This window comes from Pithys albifrons, chromosome 1 (genome assembly GCF_047495875.1).
Source record: "Pithys albifrons albifrons isolate INPA30051 chromosome 1, PitAlb_v1, whole genome shotgun sequence".
Taxonomy (NCBI): Eukaryota; Metazoa; Chordata; class Aves; order Passeriformes; family Thamnophilidae; genus Pithys; species Pithys albifrons.
The window spans coordinates 86,406,672-86,420,254 of NC_092458.1; the positions used below are offsets into that span (position 1 = coordinate 86,406,672).

The window sequence follows — 13,583 nt, forward strand, 5'->3', positions numbered from 1 at the left end:
ATACGGGATGTGGTCTGCGTGGGATTCACTTTTGACTTTGTCTGAGTAGACTTCTCATGCTGAACAGTCAGAAAGGAGAATGTCAGTTTACAGAGGTAAAAAGAAGATTGGGACCTTAGCCCCTTTTCTTTCTGTAGATGTATATACACACAGTGTGCCTTGCTTTGCAAGGTTTCCTGCAGCTTGTGTTTTACCTTGTTGAAGACTGGAAATGGAAAGTTCCGTGTGATTAGGCTGTCCTAGGCTACTAGTTCTCCAAATTCTGGACTGATTGGCTGTCCTCTCAAGCCTTCTCTCAGATTGACATACTCATTACTGAAAACAATTGTTTTCAAGTCCATCCCCTCAAACAATTAAATAATGTGTTTCTTGGGATTCATTGCCCACTGTTTATCATTGCCTTTTAGTTAAAAGTCATATACAATTGAAGTTACCAGATGTTTTTGAAAATAATACTTAGAATTCATGGAGGAGACATTTTAAGAATATTTCAGAAATGACAATGTGGACGAAAAGGAGAAGAGAAATGGCCACTAAAATGCTAAGCTGACTTCTGAATGAAGAAGGACAGAGCACAGAACAGAGTTGAGCTGGTTGGCCATGTGTGTGGCATCTCTGTACAGATATATTTAACCAGAGACACAAAACACCAGCCAGAGAGATGAGGAGGGAACAGGTTTTGAGTGGAAAGAGTTAAGTTGAGCCTGGGGGAGAGGGAGGAGGAAAGGTGTTGTTTCAATGTTTGTTTTTGTTTTCTCATTATCCAAATCTATGTTAATCAGCAATAAATTAAATTAAATTTCCCCAAGCCAAGTCTGTTTTGCCTGTGATAGTAATTGGTTAACAAGCTCCCTGTCTTTATAATGTCTTTACCTCTGCCCAAGAGCTTTCTCATCCAATTTTTTCCCTATGTCTGGCCGAGGAGGAGGAGAGTGGCTGGGTGGGCAGTTGGATGTTTACCAAGATTAACCATCCACATGACTGCTTCTCCTTTCTTCTTTGCCTGAGAGTATTAAGCCAGCAAAAGGTTTGCCTGTTGAATGTAGTAGCTGTAAGGATTCCATAAAATTGCCTGTGTCCAATGGCTATATGTAGTTCCTTCTGATTGCAGAAGGAATGACATCTGTATTACTGATAACTACAGGAGCTAGCAACTGTGCGCAAAGATGTTTGAGGTCTCATTTGGCAAGAGTATTGCATGATTATTTTCATATTATTAAAAAATGCCCTTTTTCACCAGCCTGGATAAACTTTTTGCAGTGCATGGGACAAAGGAAATGTTAAGATTCATGTTTAAGTGAAAGCTTCAGTAGTCTGCTAAAAAATGCACATACTATTAGCAAGGGAAAAAAAGCACAATAAGTTCTTCTCAAATTTTAATCACTTGAAAGAGGCTTCTTTTAAAATCACTAAATAATTTACATTGCAGGGACCTGTGGAGGTTATCTGCTCCAACCCCTGCTCAAAACAGGACCAAATTGGGTTATGTCACTCAAGGCCTATTATAGTCTAATTTTCATTATTCCTAAAGATGAAGATTACACAATGTCCCTGGGCAATTGTTCCAATGTTTGACAACACCCATGGTGAAAATACTTTTTCCCATGTAGGAGAAGACTTTAGGAAGATGTAATAAAGAGATTATTACAGCTTCTGTATGTTATCTCATGTTCTACCAACTTGTGCCTACATCTTCTTCATATCCTTCCATTAGGTGGCTGATGCCAGTCGTAAGTTCCCACCCCCCAGCCTGCTCTTCTTCAAAATGAAAAAAAAACAGTATCTTAGCCTCTCCTGGGTAAGAGCTTTAATTTCAGGGTAAACTCACAGTTGACAATGTTTGGTGCCTTGAGTTAGATTACCTTTTTCTTTTTTTTACCTTCCATATTGCGCCTTTCATCAGCTTCTCCATGCACATACCCTTTGGTGCTTTTCAAGTAGTTTGCTGCTTTTCATGTATCAAGTGATTGCTATCAAGTCATATTTCATCCTTACTCTGCCCAAATCTTTCCTCTCTTGTTTTTGCTTTTTCTCTTTAGCATAACCCATTCCCTGACAGTCCTCCCATATATAATTAGAGAGTAATTGCTTCAGCTCCACCTCTTTTAACTAAAAAATCCCTTACTCGACTGATTTCCTATCAACAGTTCAGCAGGAAAGAGTTCTTAGTCACTTCATTTATTTTATCTCAGTTGATTTGTTGCTTTCCTTTAAAAGTCAAAAGACTCACTTTTCTCGACTCTTTTCATTTTCCGCTGTCTCTTCCCCACCCGAACAGTTGTAGTAACAGTGAAACTCTAGATGAACCCAGGGCCCTGTTGCTTCACCATGTTAATTCTACCTCTGGCTGATTCTACCTCCTTCAGAGCAAGACTTCAGATGCACAGTAACAGTCACTGTGGAACAACCTGGGCCAGTGGAAATTTACTTCATATCACCATAAGCTAGTAGTGGACTTATTTCTGTGTGGGTAAAAAAAGCAGGGTTTTATCTAAAAGTTACTTACTTTTTTAAATTTTCTGGTATGTCTTCTGCATGCTAATTATGCTGTCTTTCTTGCATTATGACAGAAATCATGTCTAAAAGTCTACAGCAAATTTCTACAATACTGGCAGTTGCTAACTGCTTTTCCTCATCCTGCCCTCTAAGTGCCAAACTCCCTCCCTTTGCCTGGAATCATTCTAGCTCTGCACATCCAGTTTTCCCTAGGCCTCAGATTCAGCTATGTTTGTTCATCCTTCCCAGTTTGACTCCGGTGCCAGCTTTGACACTGTTTATTTTCAGTACTCTCACATCTAACATTTATTCTTGCTACCCCACAGTACACCTGTGAGCAGAACTCGCATATAAGAATCAGATCACTTGTCTCAGTCAAGAAGAGAGCAATTTTATGTTCTTCTAAATATCTTTCTATGTCCCAGCTCAATTCCAAATCATATCTGTCAGTGTCACCTGTATCACATTCCCTAAAACCACTGCTGGGGGTACATAAAGCTCTGTTGAAGTTCCCAACTACCCTTCTTGGTCCTTTTGCCCCTTGCTGCATTTTGTTTAGTTCTCAGAATATTTCTTTTCTGCCCTTACTGTCCAAGGGAGCTTTCCAATGCCTCTTTCTCTTTCTCGCCTCTTTCTTACCTCTTTGTTTCTTGGTCTGTCCTTTCTTAATTTTCATTTTCTTTACCCCACTCCCCCCTGCCACTCCATGATTCCAGTGCTTTTCTCTGCTGATTTTGTATTTGTTATTGTTAGAAGTCTATCAGAAACTGCTCCTCTGGCCTCCTGGGTGGAACTTGTCTCCAGTGAGCAGTCAGGCAAACACAGGCAACACAGGGGTGAGGAAAACTGGGTCAATGTCTGAGATGAGCTGTGCCCAGTTGAACTATTGTGGCATTCTGACACTGTGCCAAGATATAAAAAATGACTGGGACAAGCTGAGGGAAAAGCGCTTGCGCACTCCAAACTCTTGCCTTCTCCTTTCATAGTATCCTTACCTTGATGGGAAGTGGCAGGTTGCTCTGCCCCCTGAGGTGCTAGCTCTGCAACCCTCTGTCCTTGCATTGGATATTGTGAATCAATGAGAGTTAGATCTGTGTTTTCTTGGAAAGTCCTGGTGCCTGGGGGATGGTAAGTCATACTGTCGCCAGTGATAAGGCCTCCAGTGTCTTAGCTGGTGTTGGTGTTTTGTGTGAAGTTGTTCTGTGGACACACAGTGAAGGTGTTTCAGGAGAAGTGGCTCTTGTTCAGGCTTTCTCTGGTGTGTTCCTGAAGTGGTAATGTTCACTAAAGGAAAACATGCTAGTCCTAGTGATGATGGGCTTGCTTCAGCTTGCATATTTGTTACAACTATCTCCAGGGAGCACAGCAGTCATCTGCAGACATTGTAGGACCAGATCAAGTGGCCCTGTTGCCATGATCTGCACTAAGAAAGAAATGTAAGGCAAGACCCTTCAGAAATAAATGAGAGATGGATTCTGTTTGTGTGTGTGTGTGTGTGTAAAGACAGTCCTAGGCTCACTGTGACTCCTTGAATAAAAGGAAATGGCTTTTGCCTATTTAGATTGCCAAGGATTTTTTTTCTTTTTCCTTCTGACTTGACCTGACTATTTATAGTGATTGGACTGAGGCAATGCCAGGAAAAGCTCCATGTCATGGGAACAATTACTATTGCTATCTGTGGGCTAAGATCCTGAGTGCTGTGAACTAGCCTATCTTAAGCAATTTTGAAAAGAGATAGAGGTGCTTATGAATATAAGCAGCTCCCTGACTTGGATGCAGAGGCAGGTTTTAGGTGGAAGCAGAAAGTTTGTGATAGCTGCAGTGCCTGCCCTTGGACACCATCCTTTAGGTTCCTTCAGCTGGAGGCCAGTTAGCATCTACTGTATTCAGACCAGCTTTTTTGGCCAGAATTGCAGATGTAAAATATAAGTAATAAATAATTTTAGGTTATAGTTTTGGGGGGGTTTTAGCTATACTTTCATTAGGAAAGTGAGAGAGATGTGAATCATGTTTAATCATTGTAAATCAGCTTTGCTTGCAGTATGCTTTATGATTTCTGTTTTTCTTCTGGAAATAGAAATACCCAGGGGCAGAATGAGAGTTTCAAAGCATGATCATTTCTTTTTATCTGCCATCCCTCCTGGAAATAACAGCGTGAGATTATAGTTTTATGTAGTAATTTTTTTTCAGTAGGCAATAAAAAAATAATTCTGTGGAGAAATCTTTCCTTCTAAGTTGCTCAGTATACCACTCCATAGTTCTTCAGCTGCCTTTACTGCAAAATGTAAGGTGAACCAGGCAGTGAATCTTTTTTCTTACTGCTTTTCTTTACACTTTTCTGTCTTGTTTGAAGTCTTTTCTCAGGTTCCTCCCTCAGAGGGAACCTAACAATCCCAGTCTGATTTCACTTCCAAATGCCTGAAATGAGATGTAGCCTAGTGTCAAGAACTTTCCATTCATTGTTCCCTGTCCACCCACAATCACATATGTGATGAATGATCTGGCAGCGAGGCAGCCAAGACAACACGGTTCTATCTACACATTTTAATTTGCATATGTTTAAGGAAAATCACAGAATAGCTGAACTTGGAACAGATCTCTGGAGGACACCTTAATCCCTTCCTGCTCAGGTAGAGTCACCTCTATCAGGTTGCCCAGAACTAGGTCCAGACTACTTTTGAATTTCTCCGAGGAGGGAAACGTACAACCCCCCTGGATAACCTGCTCCAGTGCTGAGTCGCCCTCATAGTAAAAAGTGTTCGCTTGTGTTGAGAGGGAACCTCCTGTGTTTCAGTTTGTGCCCTTCACCTCTGGGCCAGTCACTGGGCAACACTGACAACAGCCTCTCTCATCTGCGGAAAGCCTTCCTGATGTCAGGGAAGTCAATATCCACTGCTCTCCACCTCACCTACCAAGCCAGAAATTTCATGCTAGAAGACTGGATAAGCCTGAGTTTTCTTCTGAGAATCCATACTGGCTACTCACAATTACCTTCTTACCCTTTGTGTGCCCAGAAAAGGTATTCAGGATTAGTGGTCCTGTGTTCTTCCAAGGGATGAAGGTTGAGGCCGAGCTGCCCACATTCTTGAGGCACTTCTCACAGTCACCACAGTCGTTCAAAGATTATCAAGAGTGGCCACAAAATGACATCAGCTAGCTCCCTGCTGGATGCATCCTGTCAGAGACCATGGAATTACACAGTTTACCTAAATGTTTAGTCATTTGATCTGATATGAGTTGCTCCTTGCTGCATGCAGCCTTCCCCCAGGTCTGCAGGATCTAGAGTTCCTAAAGGCCAGTCTTGCTAGTAAAGACTGATGTGAAGAAATCCTGTGTCACCAGGACCCGTGTGCCACCCAGCAGCAGGCCCACATTTTCTCTAGTCTTCTTTTGGCCACTTCTGAACTTAGATAAATACTCACTTGCCAGCTGTGATTCCAGGTAGGCTTTGACTTTCCTAGCCATGTGTCTACATGTTTGGACAGTGCCTTTGTGTTCCTCCCGGGCTACCTGTCCATGCTTCCATCTTCTATATCCTTCCCTTTTTTTATTAAGAGTTTAGCTAGGAGCTCCTTGTTCAAACATGCATTTGCCTGAATTCCTGCTTGTTGGGATGAACTGCTTTTGGACCTGAACTAGCTTTTTTTGGACCTACTCTTCCCTCCCAGGCCTTATGGCATGGGACTTTTCCAGATCACCAAAGGGTTCACATCTGCTCTCCCAGAGTTCAGCATTGTGAACTTGCTTTTTGCTCTGCTCACTGCCCTCAGGATCTTGAACTCCGCTGTCTCATGGTCACTGCAGCACAGGCTGTCTTCAGCCTTCACATCACTAATGAGCTCTTCCTTGTTTGAGAGCATGAGGTCCAGAGGCCACCTCCCTCATTGCTTCCTCCATTCCTTTGGTCAGAAAGTAGTTGCTGATAGGTTCCAGAACTTCCTGAATCGCTTATGCCCTCCTGTGTTCCTTCTCCAGCAGCTATCAAAGTGGTTGAAGTCCCCCTTGAGGATCAATGCCTCCAAATGGGAGGCTAATTCCATCTGTGAGCTCTCAGTTCCCTCCAGTTTTTCACAGCTAAGTATCTGAAACCCTCTGACACACCCTGGTGTAGCCAAGACTTCAGTCTGCTCCAGGCTAGCAGATACGACATAGAAACATATTACTGAAGTTTGTGGGGTGTTGGTGAAATAGCTGCAGTGAAGTTTTATTTGTTCAGTTCACTGAGCTGTAGTGAAGTGCTTACTAACGTGCCTATGTCTGCTTTACCTCTGCTTAAATTAAATACAGGACAAGGGAGTCTTGGGTGTGGAGACATTTGTAAGGGGAGATATGTTTACATTGTCTGATACTTTGCTCTAAATGGCAACTGTATCGCAAAATCACCTCACCAACAGGCTAGATTCCTTCTTAAATGTGATTAGGCCTTTTTTTTTTTCCTTCTTTTTGTCTGCTGCTCTCATTGAAAGTTTTTCTCAAAAGCTTGCTACTTTAGTTGGTGGAAGCATTCCTCTTGTAACCTGTAATTTACTGTAAAGTCACCTGGGTTTAGGCTGTCATTGCTCTTCAGCATAAATAAACAATACTTCATTCACTATTACAGTTCCAGAACTGCATTCAAAAACAGATCCTACCTCAATGAGTAAGAGAGCTCATAGGTAGCAAGAAGACACCCAAGTGTGGCAGCACAAAAGGCATAGCACACTGGGCAGTGCTGGGGGAGACAGCAATAACCTACCTTTGCATATAGTTCAGGGGTATAATGACAAGCATGATGCATGGATGAGGAAATTAGATTTTGTGAGGCAAGTAAGAAAGAACAGATGTGTTAGCTCTCTAGTATTCCAAAGAGATTCTCTATAGTACTGTCCTGTGTCAGTGATATGAACAGATAACATTGTTATCCATTAGCTGACATTGTGACCCTGTGCAAGAATTTGTATTCTTGCACTGTGTGGTGTTTGGTTTTTATAAGCAGTTTTTGAATGCTTGTGGTCACTTGGAGTGAATTAATGAAATCTTGCTTGGCCTTTTAAGCAAGAAACTTGTTCTGCCTTACATGAACTGGCTTTCTTTACCGGGGTAGTAGTGCTACATGTTCCTTCCATTACATAAAACCCACAACACTGCACTTTTGTTTACTATCTTTGTCTAATTCATCAACAGTGTGCCATCCCTGCACACCTTATGTCTGCATCCCCAGGCTCAACAGCAAGTTGTTGGCAGACTTCAAAGAACTGTGTAAAAATAAGTATTTGTTTATTTCTAACACAAAAGGTTTATTTTTAAATAAATTTCATTACTAAATACCAGACAAATTCTTCTTCATTCTTTGCTAGCTTTCCATATGATTTGCAACTGGGCTAAAAATGATCCTACCTGAATTCTCTTAGCACTACCCTTATAGGGTAAATATGTTTTTGCACTGCAGGGATAAGGTCCATATCCTCCATAGATTTCCTTCTAGCACCACACAGATGACAGACATTACCATTACTTACTCATTTTCACTATTGTGACTAGCAACAGGTCATTGTCCCACTTGATATCAGGCTGTGGTACTGAATGAAACCAACCATTCTACAGTGAAGAATGGAATGCATGTGCCATTAGTTCTAAACCTTGACAAAAGCTGGACAAGGACTTAGATGCAAAAAATGAGATAAAATTACTTGTAAGAATAAATTCACATTCAGTTCAGCATCCTCATATTTGAAATAATTAAAGAAAGATCCCTGAAAGTGCCAAATTTGGGTTGAATGACTATGCAGTGAGTTGGATGAGAAGTTCCCACTGATAATACTCATAGTTTCAGTACAGTTGCATTTGTCAATTAGTGTGAAAATTATATTCTATGTCTGTGACTCTTAACAGAGCTTTAAACTGAGTGAAAGGGATATTATTCATAAAGTAGACAAAATCTTACTCTTTTTGTCCATGGGGACTTATGGAATATACCTCTTCATATGAACACAATTTGATTTTCTGCTGGAAAAAGGCTTGAAGGCAAAGGCAGTTCCTCTTTTCTTACCATCATCCACCATATGAAAAATTCGAGTCTCTTCTTCCCCTTTCCTTTCCACATGGCAATGTATTACAAACTGACTGCTGTCATTTTTAGAGTGCTGAGAAGGAACAGTGTTTTCCTATCTAACAGCTGTCATTCAGACTTTATTGAAGTCCCTCTTGTGATCTGACCTGTTCCAGGACTTACCAGTCTTACCACTGTACATGTGGAGGTTGCTCTGCAGCCAAAAAGAATTTTGACAGATAAGATGAATTAATAGCATAAGGAAGAGATATAAAGCTGATGGGATTCCAAAGATGTTATCGAATCTTAGGTCTGGAGTGCACCTGTGACCACAAAGGGAATTGAACACGTATGATCCTAATTTCATATAACACCTGTATACGATATTCTTCTCTTACATGTTTTTCTTTTTTCAGATAATTTTTTGCTATCTACAATCCTTGGGAATGTTCCACTTCTGGTAACCACTGGAATAGTTTTTCTCTTGAGCATGTCCCTCATGTCTTTTGACATCAGATGCTCAGCTGAGGTCTATCTGAAAGTGTTGCATTCCTTGTCAGTGCTCTTTATTATGAAGTTAACTAACCAAATGTCAGTCTGGAAATGAACTTTTACCAGAGCTTGTTAGTCCATAAAATCTAAAAGAGCGGGATCTATTTATAGATCTAATTATACATCTATTTATAGAAAATCAGCCCTAGAAAACTTACATAAAACTTACATAAAAATGGTAAAAGCTGTATCCAAGCACTTCAGTGTAAGGTGTCAGCACTTCCTATGAGGTAATTCAGCACAGCATCTTTGCCAAACCTAGAATGTGCCATACTCCTATATTGTTAATAAGTTTTTATTTTTCGTTTTCTTTCCCTTGTGGGATGGATTTCTGTCCTGTTTCATTTTGTTGCATATACATGTTTCTAAGCATTTGCAGATTAAATTTCACTAATTAAGTTGTTTTTATCCATTACTGGGAACTTTAAGCAATGAAATTGTTGTAGGCAGCATAAAAAAACAATTGCAGGTGTGTTGGCATGGGGGAAGTAGATGTGGGTAATACATGTAACTGTATGATATTTCCAAACAATCACATGGCTGTGCTCTTTGGCTTCTCCAATTTTGAAGCTCTTTGAATTAGTAATGAGAAGACAAGTATTTCAGATGGCCAAAGCTGTCTCTGGCCTGCTTCTCTTTCATCTCCCAGTGAATCAATTTAAGCACTTATATACAGAATAAAATAAACAGTTTTGAAATTGCAACTTGAACAATACATGCTTCATAAAGCACCAAAGCCAGTAATAGTTACTCTATATAATAACTTCTCTCTGCAGAAGCAGAACAAATTAAATGTAAACAAGATTGCAATGTTTCTGAAATCTGAATTAATTATTTTTCTGCTTTTACCTTCCTCATTTTCCTCCTCTTAGCCTGCCCCCTTGGTTTCTTTAAAGTGTCTGTGGGAGATGACCCGTGCCATCCGTGCCCTGCCAACAGCCACGCTCCATTGCCAGGTTCCCGTGAGTGTGTGTGTCAGAACCGCTACTATCGATCTACTTCAGACAATTCTGATGCTCCCTGCACAGGTAAGTATTTGGATGAAGTGTTTGAAAGCCAGAAGGGCAGATAATGAGAGAGAATGTGCCCGAATGATTCACGGGACTTGCAATTCACTTCTCAAGACCTCTGGAATAAGCCAAAACTTCCCTTTGCTCCTGCAGTTGACTACAGGGTGTATCCACTCAGTGAATGTAGATTACAAAGCAGAAGTGTTCCCGCATGCTTTTTAGAATGCTGGTACATTGGTGACACCGTGTTTTGAGAATACTGGAGTGCTGCAATACTAGATCTCAGAAAATAAAAAATGTCGAATTGTAGATGATTCATGCAACCTTGAATAAGTCCATTGTAAGTATGTATAAGGTACTACTTTTCATGAGAGAATGGCATACTAATTTCTCATGAAATGGTAAAGTCTTTTCATATATGAGGTGTTCATTGAACAAGTTAGCCAATATTTTCTTACCTTTATTATTCAAAATGTGAAAACCATATTTACTGCACAGAATTCAAATTCTGCAAATTTTATTTATGGAAAAATCGCATCAATTACAAAATTTTGCAGTCACTGACTATTAATAGGCCAAGAAAGAATAAGTAGATAAAGAAAATGAAATAAAGTTACTGATTAGCACTCAAAAATATAGCTTAAAAATGTGTCAAGCATCACCCTTGACCTTTGTGCAAGTGACGGTGAAACACTGTATGGCTCTGAAGTTAATACTCTGAAATCAGGAAATACGATTATGAGGTTTTTTCTTAACCCCTTGCTTCCTGTACTGCTCAGAATCCATTTTTGTCAGCCAGCATCAAGCAATCTGTGATTCACAGGGATTCTTTTTTTCCTAAGCAGTTGTCTATCCTTTGAATTGACTGTGATAAGAATGCTCAGGGAAAACTAGTATGTGATCATGCAATTAAATGCTATACCACAGTGCAAATGTTGAGTGTCCCAGTTAAGATGATAAAAGAAAATACAGTTCTGACATTTAATGATGTACAAATACTTCATCTTGTCAGTAATACATTATTTAATAGTCTTCTGTGTGCAATTTTCCAACATTCAACAACACGGGAAATACAGCTATTGGAAATACTCATACACTCCAGCAATGAACTAAATTGCAGTCAGATGCCCCATAAAGACCTCATCCACTTGTACTAACAGAGGGTGTCATCCTTTATATTGTTCCGCATTAGCCAGTGTAAAGGTTTTGCTTTTTCATCAATATTTCTTGACTACAGAGTAGTGGTGAGAAGGAGGATTTTTGGATTTCATTATAGTCTTCAGAGGGAAATATTCTGTAAATAATGTTTCCCTTGCCCCTGCCCATTACTGAACTCAGCCTCTCTGTCCATACTCTTCTCATCTTGTTTTGTTTCTGTGCCCAGGTTTAGCAGTTCAATATTCAGGGTTTTTTTACCTCTCTGAACTTTACACTTTTTAGCTGCAGTGTCTTGTCCCATTCTCATTGTGCTGGTTTGAAGGTGAACCAGCAGGGGAAATGAACTCACCACGAGAGAGATTATAAGTCAGACCTAAAATTTAATAATAATATTACAATAACAACACTGATACACAAGGGAAATTGCTTTCAACTCACAATACCCCAGCAGTATAACCCAGTGTCCTGGGGCACAAACCCAAGGGGGTTTGTTTGCCCTTGTGCTGAGACCCCTGTGGCTCCCCCAAGTCCAGAGCAAAAGGAAAACAAAAAACCTGTTGGTGCAGGCGAGGGCTGTGGTCTGGGCGAGAGCGGTGATCTCCTGCTGTCGAGGTCCTGCTGCTGCTCTGGATCCGACGAGAAGGTCCTGAGGTCTTCTTACCCACCACTTATGTACCCTCAGGGAGCACTCAGTCCCTCCCCCTGGGCGGGGACTCACACAATGGGTGATTAACTCTGGGAGCCAGGGGTTGTTGAGCTGTTGATGGCCCATTAGCAGCTCCGCCCCCCTCAGGCTGGGTGTGAAGTGATAATGGCTCCCTGGGCAGCTGCTGCTAATGGCCCATTGTCCTTGGGGAATGAATAGAGGGGGTGGAATACACAGGTTTGATCACCACCACACAGGGTTAGCTGGTCCCTCCAGCTGAACTAGGACATTATCCACCCCTTATTCCACTCCATCTAGTCATTCCCAAATTAACCCCCTTTTTACCTATACATATATATACACATGTATACAATGAAACATTACAAACTCTTCTCGCTCAAAATTAGGTCCCCTTGTGGTACACAACGTGTTTCTCCATCTTTTTGCATTACCCACCAAGTGCAACCAGGTCCTTGAGCAAAGACAATCCCTTGGATGGGTTTGCCTTTGTTTGAGGTGGGACTCACCCAAACAGTCTTTCCTAACATACCTCTCATATGGACCACAGGGACTTTATCTCCATCTACAGTATTCAAGAGTTCTGATTGGGCAGGGCCAGCTCGATTGATGGAGCCCCGGGTGTTGACCAACCAGGTGGCCTTTGCCAAATGCAGCTCCCAGTGTTTGAAAGTTCCCCCACCCAACGCCTTCAAGGTTGTTTTCAGCAGTCCATTACATCGCTCAACTTTCCCGGCAGCTGGAGCATGGTAGGGGATATGATACACCCACTCAATGCCGTGCTCTCTGGCCCAGGTGTCTATGAGGCTGTTCTTGAAGTGGGTGCCGTTGTCGGACTCTATTCTCTCTGGGGTGCCGTGTCTCCACAGGACTTGTTTCTCAAGGCCCAGGATGGTATTCCGGGCAGTGGCGTGAGATACGGGGTATGTCTCCAGCCATCCAGTGGTTGCCTCTACCATGGTCAGCACATAGCGCTTGCCTTGGCGTGTTTGGGGAAGTGTGATGTAGTCAACTTGCCAGGCTTCCCCATACCTGTATTTTGACCACCGTCCACCATACCATAGAGGCTTCACCCGCTTGGCCTGCTTGATGGCAGCACATGTGTCACAGTCATGGATAACCTGTGAGACACTGTCCATGGTTAGATCCACCCCTCGGTCACGAGCCCATCTGTATGTTGCATCTCTGCCTTGATGACCAGAAGCATCATGGGCCCATCGGGCTAGAAACAATTCACCTTTATGCTGCCAATCCAGATCTACCTGAGAGACTTCAATCCTGGCAGCTCGATCCACCTGCTCGTTGTTACGATGCTCCTCATTAGCCCGGCTCTTGGGTACATGAGCATCTACGTGACGGACCTTCACACTCAGCTTCTCTACCCGGGCAGCGATGTCCTGCCACATCTCAGCCGCCCAGATGGGTTTCCCTTTGCGCTGCCAGCCGGCCTTTCTCCAGCGCTCCAGCCATCCCCACAGAGCATTGGCCACCATCCACGAGTCAGTGTAAAGGTAGAGTCTTGGCCACTTCTCTCGTTCGGCGATATCCAAAGCCAGCTGAACAGCTTTCAGCTCTGCGACCTGACTTGATCCACCTTGTCCTTCAGTCGCTTCTGCAACTCGACGTGTAGGACTCCATACAGCTGCTTTCCATTTCCGGCTTGTCCCTACAATGC

At 42.0% G+C, this 13,583-nt stretch overlaps 1 protein-coding gene across 3 annotated transcripts in view; it reads left to right on the forward strand.

The window, feature by feature from the left end:
- Positions 1-13,583, forward strand: part of LOC139673106 (ephrin type-B receptor 5) — a 78,578-nt gene that overhangs the window by 37,002 nt on the left and 27,993 nt on the right. For all 3 annotated transcript variants that reach the window (XM_071558125.1, XM_071558115.1, XM_071558132.1), the window contains exon 5: positions 9,949-10,104. In XM_071558125.1, coding sequence (XP_071414226.1) covers positions 9,949-10,104 — 156 coding nt within the window. The remainder of the gene's footprint in view (positions 1-9,948; positions 10,105-13,583) is intronic.